Below are 25507 nucleotides of genomic sequence, written 5' to 3'. Positions count from 1 at the left end.
TATACAGTACAGTAAGCGCTCTGATACAAGCAGTCTTGCAGTGCATTTACATCTGCAAAGCTCTACCAGTATTTTCCAACACTAAAAAAGAACAGAATGTTCACGCTGATATCGTATCAAATCAATATTGGTATCGACCAATACTCAAGGCCCCAATATCGGTATTGTATCGAAGTGAAAAAAGTTTGGTACACATGTGCTGTCACATTATTTTCCCATAGTCCAACACCAGCGGCTTTATAGAGAATTCCATGGCCAAGACGATTAAGGCAGTGCTTGATAAAAATGGTGTTTGGACAAAATTTGACTGGGAGGTGTGCTTGTGCTGCCAATTATTTAAGCAATAATGGCAGTCAGTTACAGCGGATACTATACAAGCTGTACACTGACTACTCTAAAGTCTATCCATTTGTATATTATTGTCCTTGGAGTAGATATAATACATGTTTGCTGAAATGACAGGGGTACACTCCCTTTTGAGATATACTGCTTGTTGACAGTGGTTCCTATATTTTTAAAACACCTCTCGGGAACACGTAGCACACTATGCAAACTATAGTACAGTAGAACCACAATATTATTAAACATTTGAGTCTCACACTGAATACATCAGATTAAAGGGACATGAATAGCTAGCAAACAAAAGGGATTATTCAAATGTTAAGCATTACATTTACCAATTTTTAGGTTGACTTTACACAATAAGAGAAGATAAAGTCACAGTTCAGATGTTGACCTCGGCTTGCTGAGGTCATACCTTGAGGACCGGGAGGTCCAGGCACTCCTGGTGAGCCATCCTTGCCAGGGTCTCCTGGAGGTCCTTGGATCTGTGAGGCTAAAAGGCCTGCAGGTGTCTTCTGTAGCAGGGCAGAGCTCGACAGCTTTTCTGCAAAGATATCAAACGCACATAATGGATGAGAAGGAGAGCACACACACAAATAATCTGTGAGATCACCTTTAGGGGAGCATTTGTACCTTCAAAGACCCTTAATACTTCAGTCCTGATGAACATTTTCAGTTCCTCCATGAGGGAGGTGTCGCCCTGCAGATAGAGACAACGGTAACCACTTTCACGGCGAGTGAGTGAAATACTGTAATATAAAGTGGTCACACATTGTTTGACAAAATGATAACTGTCTGTACACACTAAGTCAAGCTTAGCCCATTATCTTTCTCAATGGTTGACAAATAATAAGAGCGGTTCTCTGCAAAATAAATAACGTGGTTGCGCTTCTCTTCCAGGGCTGCAGATAAATGTATAATTATGATAATATTAATCATGTAACCCTTACATTTTCATGCTTGCTGCTAAGTGCATGTGTGAAAAGCCTGCAGCGCATCCTCTTTGTTTTTACTGACCGCTCTGACCTTCATGTGAGCATTGACAGTGAGTGGTATGACGGGTCGAGCAGAATCAAAGCAGCAGGTCTTGGTTACATCGGAAATGTACGGCTACTGCACACGAGTCTTAGAAATATTGTTCAGAGGCTGGAGCAATTCCTAACGTACCAACTGTCCCGGAGGGCCCACATCCCCTTTTTGGCCAACAGGTCCGCTCGGTCCCGAGGGGCCACCATCTCCAGTGCGTCCTCTTTCTCCCTGGACACCTCTCTCTCCGGGAATTCCCGGATCACCCTGTAGTTCAAACAAACAACACATTAATTCTGACTATTCCCTTGTATGATAATAATAGACTAGATTCATATAGCACTTTTCTAAACAGTGAAATCTTCTTTACAGTGTAAACGGAGAACTCATCATTCACTAACATTGATGGTGGTAAGCTACATTGGTTGCCCTGGGGTTAACAGACGGAAACATGGCTGCCAATGGCCTCTCTAACCACCAAATATTCATTCACCAGTGTGAGTGGCACTGGGAGCAAGGTGGGTGAAGTGTTTTGCCCAAAGACACAACGGCAGAAGCTGGATTCGTACCAGAACCCTTCAAGTTTCTGGACGGACGCTCTACCATGAGCCACGCTGCCCAGTATTGATTGGTTGATTGAGAAGTATTTTGACATCTTAAAGAATTGAATCCATATAATGCTTTAAAAAGGCTGGCACATTAAGGATGGCACAAAAAGGATGGATGGCACAAAAAGCCAAAAGGCTTGTTTCCATTGTGGGCAATTAATTATTCATCACATTTGATACATTCAATAATAAAATATATATAACCTGTAACATGTACCGTATTTTCCGCACTATAAGGCGCACCGGATTATAAGGCGCACCTTCAATGAATGGCCTATTTTGAAACTTTGTTCAGATATAAGGCGCACCGCATTATAAGGCGCATAGAATAGACGCTACAATAGAGGCTGGGGTTACGTTATGCATCCATTAGATGGAGCTGCGCTAAAGGGAATGTCAACAAAACAAATAGTGATTGTACTGACACTTCTACTTACTGCTCTCTGTTCAACAACCCACTGTTCCAGTTTGTCCTCCAACTGTAGCCGTCTCGCTTTGTTCCCTCGGAAACTCTGTTTAGTCTTCTTTACTTGGCGCAGGTCATCATGTTGCTTCCTCCACTTCCGCACCATTGATTAGTTAATGTTAAATTCCCTCGCTGCTGCTCTATTCCCGTGTTCTACTACGTGACTGATGGCCTTGAGTTTAAACTCTGCGTCGTAAGAGTGTCTCTTAATAGGAGCCATTTTTGGGTCTTTACATAAAGTTTAGGTCTCGCAACTACGGTAATCAGCAGCCGACTTCATTTTCCCCCATAGAAGAAGAAGTTCTTCTTCTAAGGTAAGCAGCCGCCGACTTCATTTTCACCTCGTAGAAGAAGAAGCGCTTCTTCTTCTACGGTAAGCAGCCGTAGAAGGGGGAAAATGAAGTCGGTGTAGTTACTGTAGTTGCGAGACCTGTTGTGGCTCAATATTGGTCCATATATAAGGCGCACCGGATTATAAGGCGCACTGTCAGCTTTTGAGGAAATTGGAGGTTTTTAGGTGCGCCTTATAGTGCGGAAAATACGGTATATAAAAAATTACGTTAATTTTTTTTATAAATTATGTACATATACACAGTATTCATGTCAGGTGGTTTGAAAATCAATATATACAAACAATGGGGGGGGGGGGGGGTATATACTCTATGTACATGACACTATGTACATGACTATGCAGTAGAATGAAAGTAATCCGGTTTGGTCAAAATACTTTTCAAAGTCCAATACGAATCGAAACGTTAACTAACAAATCTAATACCAACCCTGCAGTTGATAGTTTTGCAAGAAAATGAAGATGTTATAAACGAACTTCAAATAAGGTAAGGCAGTGGTTCAAACTTTTTACATCATGTACCGCTACAAAAATATTGTCCTGTTCCTGTTTTAACTAACTATGCGTACCATTACGAATTGTCTTCAAACACTACCTTGTTTTGGTTGTTTGGTTTGGGATGTATGAGGAAAGCTAAAACAAAGGAACATTAGATTTGGATTTAATTTCAATTTGTACGATTGCCTGTAAGTATTATTTTTAATCCAAGTTATTGCATTCCCATGGCATTGAATGGATAGCAACTGGACAGGTTAGATTGTCTTTGAAGACCTTTCCCCTCTCATGTGTTCGTGATGATGACCATATGTTCCAGACTATAAGATGCTACTTTTTTCCCAAGCCCTGAACCATGTGGTTTACACAAAGGTGCAGCTAATCCACGGATTTTTCTTCGCTAACGGCTACGGATGTCCGATAATGGCTTTTTTGCCGATATACGATATTCCGATATTGTCCAACTCTTAATTACCGATACCGATATCAACTGATACCAATGTATACAGTCGTGGAATTAACACATTATTAGGGATGTCCGATAATGGCTTTTTTGCCGATATCCGATATTCCGATATTGTCCGACTCTTAATTACCGATACCGATATCAACCGATACCGATATCAACCGATATATACAGTCGTGAAATTAACACATTATTATGCCTAATTTGGACAACCAGGTATGGTGAAGATAAGGTCCTTTTTAAAAAAATTAATACAATAAAATAAGATAAATAAATTAAAAACATTTTCTTAAATAAAAAAGGAAGTAAAACAATATAAAAACTGTTACATAGAAACTAGTAATTAATGAAAATGAGTAAAATTAACTGTCAAAGGTTAGTACTATTAGTGGACCAGCAGCACGCACAATCATGTGTGCTTACGGACTGTATCCCTTGCAGACTGTATTGATATATATTGATATATAATGTAGGAACCAGAATATTAATAACAGAAAGAAACAACCCTTTTGTGTGAATGAGTGTGAATGAGTGTAAATGGGGGAGGGAGGTTTTTTGAGTTGGTGCACTAATTGTAAGTGTATCTTGTGTTTTTTATGTTGATTTAATTAAAAAACAAAAAACAAAAAAAAAACACACCGATACTGATAATAAAAAAAACGATACCGATAATTTCCTATATTACACTTTAAAGCATTTATCAGCCGATAATTTCGGCAGGCCGATATTATCGGACATCTCTACACATTATTATGCCTAATTTGGACCACCAGGTATGATGAAGATAAGGTCCTTTAAAAAAAATAAAAAAATAAAATAAGATAAATAAATTAAAAACATTTTCTTGAATAAAAAAGAAAGTAAAACAATATAAAAACATTTACATAGAAACTAGTAATTAATGAAAATGAGTAAAATTTACTGTTAAAAGTTAGTACTATCATGTGTGCTTACGGACTGTATCCCTTGCAGACTGTATTGATATATATTGATATAAAATGTAGGAACCAGAATATTAATAACAGAAAGAAACAACCCTTTTGTGCAAATGAGTGTGAATGAGTGCAAATGGGGAGGGAGGTTTTTTGGGTTGGTGCACTAATTGTAAGTGTATTTTGTGTTTTTTATGTTGATTTAATTAAAAAAAAAAAAAAAGACAGATACAGATAAAAAAAAACGGATACAGATAATTTCCGATATTACATTTTCAAGCATTTATCAACCGATAATATCGGCAGGCCGATATGGGACATCCCTACTAACGGCTAAATAATGGACTAGATAAAGCAAAGAAATCAAACAATGTAATAAAATGTGATTCGTTCGGGTTGCATTGCTGCTATGGTAGTGTTCTCACGATGCGGAAAAGGACAGGAAGCAGCACGACCAGCGTGCTTTTATTTCATATACGAGGCAAAAATACAAAAACGACAAGCGTGTCGGGAATCCAAAAAGCACAAACGTAGTTTCGCATGGAGAGGTGATAACATAATCTGTAGCGTACAACTAACAAGCACGCAACTGTTGCAAACGGCGAACAAAGGAAAAGCTATCACAGCATGAAAACAAACAAACAAACCTGGCGCACAGAGCATGCATTGATCCAGCAACCAAAATAGAGTGACACCGGTCTATAGGGGGAAGTCGTTAGTGGCGACAGCAGGCACAAACACTAATCATCAAACAGAAACTGGTGTGTAAGAAAATCAACAGACCTAGCAACCTAACTTAAAGCGCTGAGAACCGAAACAGAAAATCACTCCAAACACAAAACAAAACATGACCCGGTATATTTATAACAGGCCATGACAAAAAACATCCACTTTAAGAAACTGTTCAAACATAAAGCATAAAGAGTTTACAAAGTACAAGGATGAAGAATCCTGACAAACATCTTGAACCTTATTAAAAAAGGAGAAAATCGTATTCATCTAATAAAGGACGACTAAAGACACCAATGACTTTTCTGCCTTGTTTGATCAGCCGTGTTACCGCTGTGTGACAGGCACTGTTTGGAAACAATTAAGGTATGTAAATAAACATTTGTGTGAATATCTTATTTCGCAACGGATCGGTATATATACCGCAAATATATGAAAACATTTTTTTTTTTCTCAAAAATTTAGTAAATGCAGTTTATATGCCAGTGCGATTTATAATACGACAAATACGGTAGCAATCCAGTATGCAGCAAGATTTATTTCATCCATATTCAGTAAGGTTAGTTTTTAGATGAATCTGGCTACTTACACGTTCCCCTTTGGATCCTCTGTCACCCGCTCTACCTGGATCGCCCTTTAAAAAGCAATATTCGCATCCATTAGTAAAGATATAATTTTTTTCCCCGCCAACATACAGTAAAACAGACAATATTCTGTGATCAAAATGTGCACATGCATCAATTTACTGTGTGTGCTGAAAAATCTAATATATTTTTATACTTTTTGAGACATGTGGCTTTTATTGCTTATTACTCACCTCAGGCATGTTTTTCTAAAAGCATCCTGCAGTCTTTCACCTTGTGCAATGTCACACCTCCTCTGCATCACCCCTGCGTTACTGTACTGTATATTATGCAGGGCGCTGAGATAGAAACTACCAAGTGGAGCTCTCAAGCTTCATGTCACAACATTTTGTGTCTTGCTACCCCTCCCTGTCACCCCCCATTGCTCTTCCTCTTGCACTCTCAACCGCAACACCCACAGGAGCATCTTCGTATCCATTTCCAGTTGGATTACGGAAGCAACACAGAAGTCTTTTTTTTTTTGTAAATGGGGCAATACTTCCCTTACCTTGTTTAATCTGCACCACTTACTATGCCTGATGAGAGTTTTAAATCTATCTTCCTGCTCACTGATGTGTGCTTCCAAGTGATTTACAATGAAGCACAGGTCTAAGGGATGGAGGCAGAGGAGCAACGCCACCTGCTAGATGGCACTGTTTCCCTACCAAACAAGCCATCCGAGTGATATAACAAGAAGGTGCAGTGCAAGGCTGAGATTTTCCTGCAGGAATATTAACTAATAATTAGGGGAAGACAATAAACTACTGGGGCAGTCATTAGGGTGTTAGGTGACATACAAATCAAAGAGAAAATGTGCATGTTGCGTACCTATTCTTTCTGATTATTTAGGAAATTGTATAATGAATTTGATGGGTTATCAAAAGGAATTTTCTTCTTCCCTCCCTTAAAAAAACATTTCATAATTGCCTGCGAGCACGAGCTGTTTAATTGGAGTTAAAAGACCGAAAGTCAACAAAGTCCTACATCTGCAGGCTTCCGTTTAGCTAAATCATTAAAATGCCAAACACTGTATGCAAATTGGTCTAATGCACTCAGGTAGCTTGAAAGGGATAAAAATCTGCTGTGCCATCTCGCCGCGCCTCGTTGGATGTACGGTGAAGCACTTTCTATAAGGGGATTTTCAACTCACCTTGTATCCGGGAGTTCCATCCTTCCCAGGCCTGCCCTGCTCAAAGGAGCGCAACAAACAAAAAGACATTTTGTATCAGCTCTTTCGAGTGGATCGGTGCCGCCGCACCCCTGCTAATCTCCGCACTTAATGAGATATCTCAATGACGCTGATTGCTTGTGCGAACACCGTTCCATTGTGCTCGGGAATTACAGAAACCATCTTTCATGGTAATTACATGGAGGGATGTATTCGTCACATTTTGGCCATGTGGCCTTGGTGTCATGCACTTGTTGGAAGAGAACCTTCAGAGGGTGTTTGTTAAAGGCCTACTGAAACCCACTACTACCGACCACGCAGTCTGATAGTTTATATATCAATGATGAAATCTTAACATTGCAACACATGCCAATACGGCCGGGTTAACTTATAAAGTGCAATTTTTAATTTCCAGCTAAACTTCCGGTTGAAAACGTCTATGTATGATGACGTATGCGCGTGACGTCAATAGTTAAACGGAAGTATTCGGACACCATTGAATCCAATACAAAAAAGCTCTGTTTTCATCTCAAAATTCCACAGTATTCTGGACATCTGTGTTAGTGAATCTTTTGCAATTTGTTTAATGAACAATGAAGACTGCAAAGAAGAAAGTTGTAGGTGGGATCAGTGTATTAGCGGCTGGCTGCAGCAACACAACCAGGAGGACTTTGACTTGGATAGCAGACGCGCTATCCGACGCTAGCCGCCGACCGCACGGATGATCGGGTGAAGTCCTTCGTCCTTCCGTCGATCGCTGGAACGCAGGTGAGCACGGGTGTTGATGAGCAGATGAGGGCCTGGCTGGCGTAGGTGGAGCGCTAATGTTTTTATCATAGTTCTGTGAGGTCCCGTTGCTAAGTTAGCTTCAATGGCATCGTTAGCAACAGCATTGTTAAGCTTTGCCAAGCTGGAAAGCATTAACCGTGTGGTTACATGTCCATGGTTTAATAGTATTGTTGATTTTCTGTCTATCCTTCCAGTCAGGGGTTTATTTCTTTTGTTTCTATCTGCATTTAAGCACGATGCTGTCACGTTAGCTCCGTAGCTAACGAGCTTCGCCGATGTATTGTCGTGGAGATAAAAGTCACTGTGAATGTCCATTTCGCGTTCTCGACTCTCATTTTCAAGAGGATATAGTATCCGAGGTGGTTTAAAATACAAATCCGTTATCCACAATAGAAAAAGGAGAAAGTGTGGAATCCAATGAACCCTTGTACCTAAGTTACGGTCAGAGCGAAAAAAGATATGTCCTGCACTGCACTCTAGTCCTTCACTCTCACGTACCTCATCCACGAATCTTTCATCCTCGCTCAAATTAATGGGGTAATCGTCGCTTTCTCGGTCCGAATTGCTCTCACTGCATTGTAAACAATGGGGAAACGTGAGGAGCCTTTCAACCTTTGACGTCACGCTACTTCCGGTACAGGCAAGGCTTTTTTTTATCAGCGATCAAAAGTTGCAAACTTTATCGTCGATTTTCTCTACTAAATCTTTTCAGCAAAAATATGGCAATATCGCGAAATGATCAAGTATGACACATAGAATGGATCTGCTATCCCCGTTTAAATTTTAAAAAATCATTTCAGTAGGCCTTTAAGGCCTGGACCTGCTGCTAAGGGGTTGTGGGAACATGTAGCTATGATTAGAAGGACAACCAAATACATGTGGATGCTTACAGCAACACCTTGGGGTCCCTCGGGTCCCGGGAATCCCGTCTCTCCGAGTGGCCCCCTCTCACCCTGTCAGAGAAGAGAGACGAGCCAACGTGTCAGTCGGCGGTGATAAAGGAATGACGAGCGGATTGACAGCTCAAAGGGAACCAGAGGCTGCCGCTCACCGGCTCTCCTGGGATCCCTGGTTCTCCCCGTGGGCCGGGCTTCCCCTGTCAATCAAAGGCAAAAGAAGGGAACCGTCAGTGTTTGACAGACCCTCAATGGTGTCATATCTAGAGCACCTCCGCAGCTCATTTATAATACAAGCAAGCTGACTTCTATTGCTGCAGAGCACCAACACACCACAGCTTTATGTCTGGGCTGGTAATTATCATGTGTAGTGTTGTGGAACTTTGGGACAACACAGTTGATCAGGCTGAGAAATGAGTTGGCCAGAGCACACACTGGTCACGATTTTAGGTAGACGTGCACGATTCAATGAGCACTATAGTTCGAGAGCTGGAATAAGATTGTTTATAGTTGTTGTAGTAAGTTAAAGTACCAATGATTGTCTCACACACACACTAGGTGATGCAAAATTATTCTCTACATTTGACCCATTACCCTTGTTCACCCCCTGGGAGGTGAGGGGAGCAGTGAGCAGCAGCGGTGGCCGCGCCCGGGAATCATTTAACCCCCAATTCCAACCCTTGATGCTGAGTATCAAGCAGGGAGGTAATGGGTCCCATTTTTTATAGTCTTTGGTATGACTGGGCCGGGCTTTGAACTCACAACCTACCGATCTCAGGGGCGGACACTCTAACCACTAGGCCACTGAGTAGTTTGCTTTGCTCAGGGTTTCTCTGCAGGTTTCAACAAGTCATATTTAAGACTTTTTTGAGACCATAATGAATATAATTTAAGACCATTGCATATCCATATGGACAAAAAAGTAGAAAGACATAAGGGAAAATTAGAGGGCCAGAATGAATTGTAAGTACCGTATTTTCCGGACCATAGGGTGCACCGGATTATAAGGCGCACTGCCGATTAATGGTCTATTTTCGATCTTTTTCATATATAAGGCGTATTAAAGATTATAGGGCACATTAAAGGAGTCATATTATATTCTAAATTGACAACACTTCCTTGTGGTCTACATCAATCAATCAATCAATCAATGTTTATTTATATAGCCCTAAATCACAAGTGTCTCAAAGGGCTGCACAAGCCACAACGACATCCTCGGTACAGAGCCCACATACGGGCAAGGAAAAACTCACCCCAGTGGGACGTCAATGTGAATGACTATGAGAAACCTTGGAGAGGACCGCATATGTGGGGGGGGGTTACTACATAACATACTACATACTACATAACATACAACATATATATATACATAACATACTACATATATATATACTGGTACATATATAAACATACTACATATATATATACTGGTACATACATAAACAACTGGTGTGCCCAGTTGCAACTGGGCACACCAGTTGCCTAGTTGCCAATCGAGCGTCTTTACATAACAGCCCCACCCTTCAGACACGGCTGCATTATTGATTTGTTGACCATTCACGGTTAGGAGTTGTTTTTGCTTGTGCACTTCCCTGCTGTACTCCCTTTGCGTTTTAGGAATTAAAGACATTCTTACCTGCACGTCATCTCCTGTTTCTGCACTTTGGGGTCAACTACAGCAGCGATGTGTGATCGTGAGTTTAAAACAAAAAATACATTGGTTTTCTGAGCTTTCGGATTTATCCGTTTGACGTCATAATTTCTCACATCGACACAATCGGTAGGTCTGGAGTTCAAACCCCGGCCGAGTCATACCAAAGACTATAAAAATGGGACCCATTACCTTCCTGCTTGACACTCAGCATCAAGGGTTGGAATTGGAGGTTGAATCACCAAAAATGATTCCCGGGGGCGGCCACTGCTGCTGCTCACTGCTCCCCTCACCTCCCAGGGGGTGATCAAGGGTGATGGGTCAAATGCAGAGAATAATTTCGCCACACCTAGTGTGTGTGTGACAATCATTGGTACTTTAACTTGAATTATTATCTGTCCAATAATAATCCCGCACCCCTAATAAAAACACCAAGCTGACATGCATGCTGTTTTTTTGGTCCTTTAAAAAAAATATATCTATATTGTATTGCCTTTGAAATGAAATATATCAAAATAGCCCTTGCCATTCTTTCTTTTTTAATGCGTTGTCCTCAGTGGAAAATGTTTTGACAACCCTACTCTAATGTACCTGTAGTGTTCAGGAGTGTCATATTTGTTATCATAATAACTGAACAACTTACTAGAGGACCTGATGTTCCAGGTGGACCGGGCAGACCGACATCACCCTGAGAGAAACATTGAAATAATGTCAGCCACTCTACACACAGAATGTATTCAGTACATTGTCAATTTATGAAATGGAGATGCAATGATTTCTCATGGCCAAAAACATTAAGGCACTTGAAAGCAACAATAATTTCTATTCATAATCCCAAAAATAGATGAGCAAAACCACTCACACTTAGCATTTGCTCCTTTGACAGCATTCCCCTTAAGGACCTGTTTTTTTCAGGATAAGACCCTAAGTAAGATGTTCCACCTCCTCGTCATAGTCAGACACTCTCAACCGACATAATGAGCAAAATAATGAGCCCGATGAAATAACTTCTAAGACGTTGAAGCTGGAAAATCTAATGTACATGATGTGGACTTTACAATAATCATGACTAATGCAAGATTTCTGCTGACAGGTACCATTGATCATCCCAAAATACTTTGACGATAGTCTGCCCCTGTGGTCCCCACAGCTGTAAATTGCAATAACTCTAATAAAAATAACAATATTGGACATATGTTAACTACTAAGCAGTGAGGAAAATACAAGACCACCATTTTATATTGCTGTTTACCAAGTAGTTATCATCTGTCCAATGACTAGTAGCTTTCTACCCTCAGGCCCTCACATGTGAGACATTTGTTGCTACAGTAACCGAGCTTGGAAATGTGGACTGAACTTTGCTTAAAAGGAGCAGCACTAACTGGACCTAGAAGTCAAGCTCAAAATCATGCATACATTGGTGGACTTAATTAGTTAAAGTAGATTTTTATAGTAAATAGAGATCCTTTGTCTGAAAATGGTCTGAAAATTGTGGCGAAAGTTGGTAAGATGTTGTCTTGAGAGATATCACTTAGACAATATTTGCAACTGCTAATTTTTTTAGGGCTGTCGAATTTGTCAAGTTAATGCATGCGATTAATCCAAAAAAAATATCCCACTAATCAATCGGCGGATGGTAACCTGAAAGGAGGCGTGGATTGTTATACTGTCAGTGATCAGGTCAATGCATACACCAGTGCAAAGATGACTTAGAAGACTCGCTGGCAAATTTTGCTTCAAAATATACCGCTATGGGACTAAATCTGATGTGTTTGTGTTGTCAATGTTAGATAAATGCTGACATTTATTATTTATGTATAGGTATTTATATTTGAAATGGACCATAAGGCCTTATCTGACCTCCATGAATTCATCATTTTCATCTTTCTGACTGTTGGACACTGTAGACAAAAGCCTGACTTTTAGTGTAAAATTCAGTTTTTAAATCATGTCGATTCAGCTGGGGATAGGTTGATTGGCAACACTAAATTGGCCCTTGTGTGTGAATGTGAGTGTAAATGTTGTCTATCTGTGTTGGCCCTGCGATGAGGTGGCGACTTGTCTAGGGTGTACCCCGCCTTCTGCCCCGATTGCAGCTGGGATAGGCACCAGCACCCCCCGTGACCCCGAGAGGGACAAGCGGTAGAAAATGGATGGATGGATGGATTTGTGTCTTATTGCTCTGTATTTTATTTACTTAAACTGAAGAAAAAAATATGACCTGTTATTGGCTGTTTATTTACATGGTGGTATCAATGTAGAAATATACTGTGTATCAGCCTGATTTGTATAAACTACCCTAAACTGTAAATTTGTGGTGGAAATTCAAACCACACAGGTTTACAGGAACTTATATTTCCAGGAACTTTTGGTGGAAAAGGGTTGTTGGGTTTGTTGTGCTGTCATTTTTGTGTGTGCATTGTTATTGTAGTTAGTGTTCTTTCTAGTAGAATTCAAGATTGCAAACATATACTGTAATTAACTATAGCCAACCAGGGTGTGCAGGCCACAATGACACTAAACTATGACGTTAAAATGAGGGCCACAAAGTTTGCAACTAGGGATGTCCGATAATGGCTTTTTGCCGATATCCGATATTCCGATATTGTCCAACTCTTAATTACCGATACCTATATCAACCGATACCGATAAATACAGTGGTGGAATTAACACATTCTTATGCCTAATTTGGACAACCAGGTATGGTGAGGGTAAAGTCCTTTTTAAAAAAAATTAATAAAATAAAATAAGATAAATAAATTAAAAACATTTTCTTGAATAAAAAAGAAAGTAAAAATATATAAAAACAGTTACATAGAAACTTGTGATTAATGAAAATGAGTAAAATTAACTGTTAAAGGTTAGTAATATTAGTGGACCAGCAGCACGCACAATCATGTGTGCTTACGGACTGTATCCCTTGCAGACTGTATTGATATATATTGATATATAATGTAGGAACCAGAATATTAATAACAGAAAGAAACAACCCTTTTGTGTGATTGAGTGTGAATGAGTGTAAATGGGGGAGGGAGGTTTTTTTGGGTTGGTGTACTAATTGTAAGTGTATCTTGTGTTTTTTATGTTGATTTAATAAAAATAAAAAAAAAATAAAAAACCGATACCGATAATAAAAAAAACGATACCGATAATTTCCGATATTATATTTTAATATGATATTATCGGACATCTCTATTTGCAACCACTAGTATATCCTATTTTCTACCGCTTGTCCTTTTCGGGGTCGCGGGGGGTTCTGGAGCCTATCCCAGCTGCACTCGGGCAGAAGGCGGGGTACACCCTGGACAAGTCTCCACCTCATCGCAGGGCCAACACAGATAGACAGACAACATTCACACTCACATTCACACACGAGGGCCAATTTAGTGTTGCCAATCAACCTATCCCCAGGTGCGTGTCTTTGGAGGAGAGACGACACAAAAGATTTGGTTTGCGTCCGTTTACATCGTCTTTGGTCAGCTGCAATATCCATCCAACAAATTAAAAAGTCAACATATGGCCCCATTCTTGGGTGGATCTCGAGAAACAGATTAATCATTTTGCAATGCCGTCTCCTGAAAATGAGGGAAAGCGCCACTTTACATAGCAACTGACGCTGTGGTCAAAGTTGGAATTTAGGATATTCAACACTCTAATACCATCTGCTGGCCAATTTGCCATGTTTCATGTGTCAGGTCAATTATGTCGAATGGGGCCATTTGAATACACTTTCTACTGTATATATGTTACATTTATTACAGAGCAGTGATTTTTTATTCAATAAAGGACTTATGTTGCTTTGCTTACCTTAGCACCAGGTAGTCCTTCAAGCCCAGGTAATCCCATAGGCCCCGGGTCCCCCTACAAGTGAAGAAAACACATAATCTACTGCGTGAAGACAAAAAAACTAACATTTTCGGTGAAAACCAATATCGGCCCTTTGCAATTTGTGTCTCACTGTGTCTTAAAGTCAGGTGATGAGGTCTTGGAAGCTGTTAGTTTCTGGTTGTCAGTCATAGTTAGAACATCACCCGTATATTAAAGTCTGCACGAAACAAGACATCACACGTTTCGATCCCTGCACTCTACACACTCAGCGGGGCATTAATACATGTCATCACGCGTCAATATAAAGATGATCCTGAGGGGACGATACTTCAGGCTCACTGCATGATATTATACGATCAATGACATGTGCTGTCACGCGATTAGATGGAAGAAGAGCCGCCCAATCAGGCTTGCTTTGTGCATGAACAAGAAATGGCCTCCAGTGAGCTCATTTTGGTCAAGCTGCCATGAAAAAAACGCCATTATGTGGAAAAGAGGGGCACCGGGCACTGACATAGATGGATGGCGCACGTAATTGTCACACATGTAGATTGTCACGAATAAGGGAACGCGGTTACAGGGAGAACGGAGCGGCCAGGGTGGGATCAGCTGTGAGACGGATTGAGGCAATTCCACCACAGTACGCTAGAGCTGCTCACACAATTTATTAAAATGTCAAATTAACATCCTGGTGAAAAATCACCCCGCAACATAACAATAAAATCGAAAATTGGCCTGGTGAGGATAAAGAATTCTAGTGGATGGTAGAAGCATTGACTTGTTTCCACGTGTGTGTGTGTGGGTGTGTGTGTGTGTGTGTGTGTGTGCATTGTTTTTAGGCATCACGGGTTGGTTGGGCGGGTGAGCATTTGAAGAGCAGAGAAGATTCATGGCTTCCTACTGGCCAGAAAATGTGGTGCTACTATTTCATATTTGCACGAGACATTTTGTGTGTGTGTGTGTGTGTGTGTGTGTGTGTGTGTGTGTGTGTGTGCTGGAGTTCAGCCCTGGTCGGCTTCAGGGTGTGTTGGTTATATAGTGGAGAGTTACACACATTGATAAAAATAAACTGACTTCAGTATATTGTGGGGGGAAAAACAACTCAACAATAGATATTTCATAGGGGGAAAAAAAGCTTAAACTCACTGCAAGTCCTTCATCTCCTTTGGGTCCCTTGAAATAATAAAAAAAAAAAGGACAGATTAATGTGAGAATTGCGCCCGCAAAAATCCGAAACATAGTCTGAAATGGCATGTTGCAGCTGTGAAATGTATGGTGTGCATACATACAGTAGTACTAATGTTACATTATAAATGAAGCATATTGTGTACCTCAACGTTTTATCAATTCTAGTAATTTCTCCAATTCATATCTGTATAACCACTAAGTCTCTAATAGTCGCTGGGTACAAAAGCACATAACCACTGGAGTACAGTATCTAATTGAAGCAAAGTCTAAATCAGGGGTGTCCAAACTTTTCCCGCTGAGGGCCGCACACTGAAATATCAAAGCAAGCGGGGGCCATTTTGATATTTTTTATTTTAAAAACCAATACAATATATGTATAAAAAATATACATTTAGGCCTCCACTCAGGCTTGATCCTGGGGACCCCAAAGGGTTTAGGTACAAAAAATATTTAAAATGTGTCATTATTTAGTATTATTATTATTATCCAAGGTTTAAATCTCCAGATCAACATTAGGTCTATCTGTCAATATAATTTTTTTTTTTTTTTAAAGATTTATGCTGTGTGCTCTTTTTGTCAAAGAAAACCCTGTTTTTTTTATAGAAAAAACACAAAATATGCAATATTTTCCCCCAATAACATTTTAAAGTGGAATATTTGAGATTATATAATCATTGGAGCTCATAGCATAACTCATAACATTGATTCATTATTATTTTTTGAACAATGACACTTAAAAAGAAAAAAAAAAAAAGTCCCACTAATATTATTGGGGATCCAAAAGGGTCCTGCTCAGTAAAGTATTAAAAAATAAATCATACATTTTTTAAAAACTTTTAACACAATAGTCTCAAGATCAACTTCAGATCCATCCGTCAATTATAACTTTTATTGTTGTTTATGTTTATTGTTTGTTCGTTTTAGGCCCTTGTTTGAAAAAAATAGCTTAGTTTTTTATATAGCAAACAAAATATGCAACATTTTCCCCAAAAAAATGTCTCAAAGTGGAATATTTAATGTGACGTAATTGGAGCCTTGAATAGGTCAATAATTCATAATGACATTGATTTTGATTCATTATTATTTTTGAAAGAAAGAAAGCCTGCATGGCAGCTTTGTGTTATTAGAGTAAACATTGACACATTTTATTGTTACATTTCACCTGTTTGCTCTTTTATACCACTTATGTTTTACATTTTTTTTAATCATATTTTTAGAGTGTGCCACGGGGGCCGTTAAAATATTACCCGCGGGCCGCAAATGGCCCCTGGGCCGCACTTTGGACACCCCTGGTCTAAATATACTGGCGTTGTGGCTGTAGGAAACCTTCTGATATATGTTTTTTTCTATGAACTCTACAAGGCGGCAGTAGCTGCATTTGATGTATCATGAGTGGTCATCATCCAGCAGCTTTATCTACCTCTGCATGCACTTTAAAATGACAGATCTGCTACTCAGCTGTTGGTGTAAAACAAATGCGTGTTATACTTGTTGTGATGTTGTTTACAATCAGCTCATATCAGGTGTGTTCATGCAGGCTGAGTAGCTCCTTGCTGGTGTTACAACATTGGTTCTGTTGCTGCTGTGTGTTGCTCAATAAACTTACTAAGTCAAAAAGAGCTGCAGTATGTTTTCCTTTTGACTTGTTCATGCATTGTCCAAGTTAAACAAAATAAGTTGTTGTCTACAAAGACTTTTTAAAGTTTTTTAAAGTTAAATTATACCCTGCTTCCAATTACCACACCGGTTAAAATCAATACATTTGCAATGACATAGTAAACCATTTTCAAGCATGATCATTTAAACAAAGCGTTTACAGTGTATATATGTATATACAGTAGAGGCCAAAAGTTTGGACACACCTCATTTCAATGTAAGGCTGAAACGACGCGTCGACGTAGTCGACGTCATCGGTTACGTAAATACGTCGACGCCGTTTTTGTGCGTCGACGCGTCGCATATTTACGTCACACTACCGTCATGGCGGACCGCAAAGCAGACGATCAAAGCAGACGATGCGAGCGGTGCAAGCGAGGGGGGAAAAGCATGCCAAAAGTGGTCAAAAGTGTGGGAGTATTTCAATAAACGGCCTAATAATGTTGTTGTATGCACACTGTGTCGAGCGGAAATGGCCTATCATAGCAGCACAACGTCAATGAACGAACATTTGAAAAGAAAACCATCAACTAGTCAATCGTCCGCGCGAGCATACGTTGTCATCATTACACAAAAACATGACTGTGTCATTTGTATCTGCTAGGGGTGTAACGGTACGTGTTTTGTATTGAACCGTTTCGGTACGGGGCTTTCGGTTCGGCACGGGGGTGTACCGAACTAGTTTCTAAGCTAAAGCTAACTTTAGCTGCTAAAGTCTTAACAAGCTGCTTCGCTCCTCTGCGTCTGTCTCAGCACGCAGCATTGTCCCACCCACACAACCATCTGATTGGTACACACGCAGCATTGTCCCACCCACACAACCATCTGATTGGTACACACGAAGCATTATCAGCCAATCAGCAGTGTGTATTCAGAGCGCATGTAGTCAGCGCTTCAGCGTGGAGCAGATAGGTGTTTAGCAGGTGAGCATCAGGCAGCGGACTCTCCCCAAATGATAATAAACACCTCCCAGTCAACTACTAGTAACATCACTATGAGCCCGTTGACCTTCTAGAAATATAAACTGCAGCTCAGCTCACTCGCAGTCCTGGCTTGAGGTGAAGGCTAATTACCTCTCGTTCCAGCCACATCGACCCCTTCTGAGCGCCTATTTTCAGCTGCTGGGAATATTGTAAACAAGAAAAGAACCAAACATGTAGACATGCTAACCTTTCTTCATTACAACTGTTAGTCACTCACTGGAATGAGTAGAATTGGTTATTGTGTACTGTGTTGGACTGGATGTTTATTTTGCACATTTTAAAAGCAATACTTAATGTTTACAGTGCTCCAGAATATTTAGATTGGCACTTTTTTGTATTGGATGTTTATCTTTATTTTTGCACATTTTAGCAAATAAGCAATACTTTTACTTTTGAAATGCTTATACTATTGCAGAATATTAAGATTTGCACTGGATGTTGACTTTTATATTTGCACATTAAAAAGCAAATAAGCTACTTTTAATTTTGTTAAATGTTAAAAGTTTTAAATGTTTACATTGTTACAGAATATTTAGTCATGTTGTTGTCAATGTTGACTGAGTGGCCATACTTCTTTTTTTTTGTAAATAAAAGCCATGCCTTTTGAAAAAACGGGCCTACATTTATTTTTTCATCTTCATTTTGAATTAAAAAAATAATCGGTAAAAGGAAAAATAATCTATAGATTAATCGAAAAAATAATCTATAGATTAACCGATTAATCGAAAAAATAATCTATAGATTAATCGATAGAAAAATAATCGTTAGCTGCAGCCTTATTTCAATGCGTTTTTTATTTATTTTCATGACTATTTACATTGTAGATTGTCACTGAAGGCATCAAAACTATGACACATGTGAAGTGAAAACTCTTTCAGGTGACTACCACTTGAAGCTCATCGAGAGAATGCCAAGAGTGTGCAAAAATGTAATCTGAGCAAACGGTGGCTATTTTGAAGAAATTAGAATATAAAGCATGTTTTCAGTTATTTCACCTTTTTTGTTAAGTACATAACTCCACATGTGTTCATTCATAGTTTTGATGCCTTCAGTGACAATCTACAATGTAAATAGTCATGGAAATAAAGAAAATGCATTGAATGAGAAGGTGTGTCCAGACATTTGGCCTGTACTGTACATATAATAAAATAAAATACATAATAATAAAGTGTATGATTTGTGCTGATATCGTATTAAATAGGGATGTCCGATAATGGCTTTTTGCCGATATCCGATATTGTCCAACTCTTTAATTATCGATACTGATATCAACCGATACCGATATCAACCGATATATACAGTCGTGGAATTAACACATTATTATGCCTAATTTGGACAACCAGGTATGGTGAAGATAAGGTACTTTAAAAAAAATAAAAATAAATAAAATAAGATAAATAAATTAAAAACATTTTCTTGAATAAAAAAGAAAGTAAAACAATATAAAAACAGTTACATAGAAACTAGTAATTAATGAAAATTAGTCAAATTAACTGTTAAAGGTTAGTACTATTAGTGGACCAGCAGCACGCACAATCATGTGTGCTTACGGACTGTATCCCTTGCAGACTGTATTGATATATATTGATATATAATGTAGGAACCAGAATATTAATAACAGAAAGAAACAACCCTTTTGTGTGAATGAGAGTGAATGAGTGTAAATGGGGGAGGGATGTTTTTTGGGTTGGTGCACTAATTGTAAGTGTATCTTGTGTTTTTTATGTTGATTTAAAAAAAAAAGAAGAAAAAAAAAAAAGAAAAAAACGATCCCGATAAAAAAAAAAACGATCCCGATAATTTCCGATATTACATTTTAACGCATATATCGGCCGATAATTTCGGCCTGCCGATATTATCGGACATCTCTAGTATTAAATCAATATCAGTATTGGTAAATTCTCAAGACTCCAATAACGCTGTCATACTAGTGGAAAGTCGGTACACCAATACAATTACAATACAATTTATTCACTGATATGACTCCGATATTACAACTTTGAGTATTGGCCTAAACTAAACTCATACTGATCTGATACGCTATCAGCACAAATCATACATTCCTTTATTGTTATGCTCATTTAGATGAGCATGACAAGACAGATTCTGACCGGCTCTAAGGCGGGCAGTACTAGCTCCAGTTCACGTTTGCTTAGCTTTGTGTGTTTACCTTTTTTGTATGTGGACTTTTTGTAAATCACTTCACTAAAAACAACAACCTTGTGTGCTACTTGAAGGACATTTAGACGTAAACGGGCTGTCGAGGTTTGCACAAATAAACAAGCAGCAAGACTGTTTGTATCATAGCATATACATTGGAGAGATGCTAGCAGATATAATCTGTTACTTGATTTTATTTTACTGATTTCAAATTGATATCAACTGGGTACTACTTGCAGCTTTCTATGCTTGCATCATGTAAATCATGTTTGCACTGTGCATGTAATAAATGTAATAGAACAGGTCTGCATACGATTCTTGATTGTTTGCTCTAGTCTAGTGATAGGGATGAAGTTACTCGAAATGTGGCCAATTGATGGAGGCAGCACAGGGAGAAGACGCTCCAACATTTACGTGTTTCATGGACCCTATTTTGTTGGTTGCTCGCCCTCAGGTGTCAGTTATGGTTGAAGGCTCACTGCAGAGCCTTTGATTGGATGTCTCCCTAAACCTGATGAGATTACAAACTGCCTGATAAGGAAGAGCAGGGCAGAGGGAATTTCAAAGCAGGTCATTTTAGCTGAACTCCCGCTTCCATTTGCAAATCGTTGATGTTTTGTGTGTCCCCGGGCAGGTCAGAGGCACCTGTTTGGAAGTCTGGAAGCCTCTTAGCCTTCACCCTCCAAGCAGCGGCCCTCAATGAATGTGACCGTGTGTGATATGAAGGGCCTCAGAAGCAAAGATAACGCCGGAGGGCTGATAGGGTTATTTTTTATGCGGCTCTCCAGCACCAACATGTCTATCTGCTGATGCTTCTCCACCGTGCACTTTGAAGGATTTGCCGCAGGCGTAACGTTGATTATACTTACCGGAGCGCCAGGAGCTCCGGGGGGTCCTAAAATAGCTCCACCACTCTGAAAAGACATCATTTGGACTTAATGGCTTTCTAATCCACGATACGGGTCAGAGAAATTTTAACCACAGGCACAGACTTTTTCTGCCAATATGATTGATAGCCCCGCACAATGCACTCCATGCATCACCGTATCGCGACGACAATGAGTTAAAGTCTTTACCTGCAGCTTGTACAGGCCGCTCATCCCATTGCCCTCCACGTAGGGTGCACCCTGAAAGACAACCAGCGGTAAATCACAGACCTTCTTCCCTGAGATTCATAGGCATCAAGAGTCAGTACAGTAGGCCCCGGGCGGGTATTTACTGCTAAGCCCTTAAACGCTACACAAGGGCGATCAATAGCTCATTTGGCGATTTCACAATGAGACGGGGTGAGTAAGACCTGTAGACTTCATAAACCATGAGCTATAGTGCTATTTCAGAAAGTGAGAACAACTTTTGAGGTGTTTCTTGGGGACTATTTTGATATCCACTGTTTTTTTTTTTTTTAAAGATCTATAATTGAAAGCTTTTAAAATAGAAAGGGAGTCAAGGTGCTCATTTAGAGGCAAGTGGATGCCTGCGCCCTTTTCAGGCCACTGAGCCATCCCCTGTCCTCCCAGACTGCACTTTATGAGGCCAGTGTGTGTGTGTGTGTGTGTGTGTTTGGGGAGGTGGGGCGGGGATACTTGGAGGAAAGGCAGGTTCAAGGGGACGTCTGATGAATTATAGATTTGCCTTTGGAAGCGCTTACTCACTGGCCTTTCACAGGCAGCAAACATGGTTCAATGCCAATGTGCGGGTTACCCCAATGTCATTGTATTTCTACTTGTTTGTCATTTTTCACTCTCGTGCTCTGCTAAATACTCTCATAGTGGAGAGAAATAACAGCACACTGATGGTCGCCTGTAGGGAATCATCTGCCCCTAATTGTACTCAACTAAAGAGGAGAAATATAACCTTAGAGGAAAATCTAATTTAAAACATTTGTATGCACATACAACACTTAGAACCTTTAGCATATCAGTATGTGGAATTAAATTATGGAATGGATTAAGTAAAGAAGTTAAACATTGTACTGATATGATCCAGTTTAAGAGGTTGTTCAAAATAATAGTGCTTACAAAGTACAAAGAAGAAGAATTATGAGAAATACTTTAAACCTCTTTGAAAATAAGATATTCTTCATCTCAGTATGTTAATAATGACTGAATTAATTATTACATATTACAAAACTGTTGTGTATACTAATTCACAGATGTTATTTTATTATATAAAAAGGTCAGTAAATGATTCTGTATATTTGTAAACGCTCTGAAGTGGGAAAGGGGTAGGATTAAATAAGCTTTGCTTCTTCCTACTCCTTTTCGGACATGATGTAAAGTGAAATGATATGAAATTGTGTGATGTATTATACCAGTGGTTCTTAACCTTGTTGGAGGTACCGAACCCCACCAGTTTCATATGCGCATTCACCGAACCCTTCTTTAGTGAAAAATAAAATGTTGTTTTTCTTCAAATTCAAGACAAAGTTATATGTTTTTGGTAACACTTTAGTATGGGGAACATATTCTAAGTAACAAAGACTTAATTTAGAGTTTTTTGGACACTAGGGGAACATATTCTAAGTAACAAAGACTTAATTTAGAGTTATTTGGTCAGGGTTAGGGTTAGAGGGTTAGGGCCAGAGTTAGAGGGTTAGGGTTATAATAAGGCCATGTTAGTTAAGAGCCAATATGTTACTAATTTGCATGTTAATAAGCAACTAACTAATGGTGAATATGTTCCCCATACTAAAGTGTTACCATGTTTTTTTTACTGGTGCACAAAATGAACCGTGCATGAACATCACCTTGTTCAAAGAACAAAACCAACACAGTGCATAAACTCACAACAAATTACACACCAGCAAATCAGTGTGACTTCTGCTGTTGCCGTATCCGTAATACGCCGATAGGGAGAAGTTTTTATTTACACGATGAGTCGGGTGTGTCTTGACCTCCGCCGAACCCCTGAGCCCGACTCACCGAACCCCTAGGGTTCGATCGAAACCAGGTTAAGAACCACTGTATTATACTGTAAGTGTGCTCATGTTCGAAATAAACTAAAGAAAGAAAGAAAGAAAGAAAGAATGGGAATAATTGGAGACATTTTCCTGTGCACTTAAGATGCGACTTTAAGGTTTTACTACTTACGTATAAAATACTAAACAGTCTAGCTCTATCCTATCTTGCTGATTGTATTGTACCATATGTCCCGGCAAGAAATCTGCGTTCTAAGAACTCCAAATTATTAGTGATTCCCAGAGCCCAAAAACAGTCTGCGGGCTATAGAGCGTTTTCTATTCGGGCTCCAGTACTCTGGAATGCCCTCCCGGTAACAGTTAGAGATGCTACCTCAGTAGAAGCATTTAAGTCCCATCTTAAAATTCATTTGTATACGCTAGCCTTTAAATAGACCCCCCGTTTAGACCAGTTGATCTGCCGTCTCTTTTCTGTTCTGCCCCCCTCTCCTGTGTGGAGAGGTTATTAGGTGACCACAGATGCAGCGCTAGCTGTTCACAGTTGGTACCCGGGGTAGACCACTCATCTGTGCATCAGTTGGGGACATCTCGGCAATGCTGACTTGTCTCCACTCAAGATGATCCCCTGCTGGCCCCACTATGGACTGGACTCTCACACTACTAAATAGATCCACTTGACGTCTTGCCCTAATGTGGGGTCTAATGGATGTCGTTGTGGCTTGTGCAGCACTTTGAGACACTTGTGATTAAGGGCTATATGAATAAACTTTGATTGACTGATTGATTTTCAGCTTCTGCGCCCTAAACGGGCTGCAGACAGGAATAAATGCTAAATAAAGACAGCAAAAGTTTGTTGGGTATTACATACAACACATTTAGTTCAGTTCCTTTTCATTGTTCTGTCCAGCTCTTCTACGTTTTGTCTTTCGTTTACGTCAATAAGGCTATGTTTGGTTGTCATGGTGGTCATCGATAACCATACACTCCTTGAAATAAGGTCTTTACATCAAACAAACTGGTTTTCTACCATCTGAAATGAATGCAAAAAAGATATCCCAAATTTACAAATCCGCCTTGATTTGATATTTTTTTTCAACCAACCAAAACTTTGCATGACTAAGTTGTTGGAGAGAAGTTTAAAGAAAGATATCTTACAGGAGGTCCTGGAAGCCCAGGTCGTCCAGGAGGCCCTTCGTTTCCCTAAAGATTAAAAACCAGAAATAATTCTTAGACATCTGATTAAATAAATACATTTTCTAACCACAAGACACTACATTTCCAGTTAGACAGTTTTCTGATATATTTTTTTACTTGATCTCCTTTAGTTCCTGTTTGACCCACTGGACCAGGCCAACCCATTAGACCCTGCAAGTAAAAGAGAACAGTGACTACTACAAAACCAAGTCTTGAAGAAAGTTTTTTATGTTCATGTGCTTCTTACCTGCTCCCCAGTGCGACCTGTAACCCCAGGGAGTCCAGGAACTCCAGCAGGCCCCTAAAGGACAGACAAGAAAGATGTATCACTTATGTAAAAACAAAATGTTTGTTATACAAACTACAAATAATTAAATACAAGTGTAATCAATATTGTTTGGAATATATAATATTATATTTATTTTTATAGTGTTTATTATTAGTGCATCAAACAGGGGCTACGCCTCCTGTCTTTGCCTTTTGTTTAGAAATTTAAAAAAGGGGTCCTTGAATGCACCACAGTTCTGTGCTATGACAAGGGTGTCAAACTCGTTTTCCATGAGGGCCACATCGCAGTTATGGCTGCCATCAAAGGTGCCGCTTGTAACATATAAAATTGCCTATGCATTTGATTATTTATATATTTTTCATGTACAATGTAAAAAAAAAAAGAAAACATCTGTAGATTTTACAGTAAAAAACTGGCAACTCACTAGAATTTTACTGTAAAATTCAAGGTATTTTTTCCCAACATATTACTGTAATTGGAAAAACAGTACAACTGTTTTTTTTGGCAACTGAGCTGTCAGTTTTTACTGTAAAAAAATGTGGTACAATTTTTCCATTTACAGCAATACATCGTAAAAACAACATCTGTAGATTTTACGATATAATTTTACTGTGAAAAATCAGTGATAGAGTTTTTCTTCAATTTACAGTAATATGCTGTAAAAAACACTACATTTTACTGTAAAAAAACACCAGTCGGAGTCTCCTCACTTATTTTTGTGCTGATCATTGACCGTTTAGCGGTTAACATAA

The 25507-nt window shown here is 39.4% G+C and overlaps 1 protein-coding gene across 3 annotated transcripts in view; it reads right to left on the bottom strand.

The window, feature by feature from the left end:
- The window catches only part of LOC133657238 (collagen alpha-1(XIX) chain-like), a 361915-nt gene that overhangs the window by 36781 nt on the left and 299627 nt on the right, over positions 1-25507 (bottom strand). For all 3 annotated transcript variants that reach the window (XM_062058310.1, XM_062058311.1, XM_062058312.1), the window contains 15 exons: positions 24714-24767; positions 24584-24637; positions 24428-24472; positions 21432-21482; positions 21225-21269; positions 15515-15541; positions 14348-14401; positions 11184-11228; positions 9045-9089; positions 8884-8946; positions 7187-7222; positions 6003-6047; positions 1510-1635; positions 976-1042; positions 758-886 (listed from right to left, as the gene is read on the bottom strand). In XM_062058310.1, the coding sequence (XP_061914294.1) occupies positions 758-886; positions 976-1042; positions 1510-1635; positions 6003-6047; positions 7187-7222; positions 8884-8946; positions 9045-9089; positions 11184-11228; positions 14348-14401; positions 15515-15541; positions 21225-21269; positions 21432-21482; positions 24428-24472; positions 24584-24637; positions 24714-24767 (886 nt within the window). The remainder of the gene's footprint in view (positions 1-757; positions 887-975; positions 1043-1509; positions 1636-6002; positions 6048-7186; positions 7223-8883; positions 8947-9044; positions 9090-11183; positions 11229-14347; positions 14402-15514; positions 15542-21224; positions 21270-21431; positions 21483-24427; positions 24473-24583; positions 24638-24713; positions 24768-25507) is intronic.

The sequence above is a fragment of the Entelurus aequoreus genome, linkage group LG09, assembly GCF_033978785.1.
Source record: "Entelurus aequoreus isolate RoL-2023_Sb linkage group LG09, RoL_Eaeq_v1.1, whole genome shotgun sequence".
In the NCBI taxonomy this organism is placed as follows: Eukaryota; Metazoa; Chordata; class Actinopteri; order Syngnathiformes; family Syngnathidae; genus Entelurus; species Entelurus aequoreus.
This window is presented reverse-complemented; position numbering and strand designations above follow the sequence as displayed.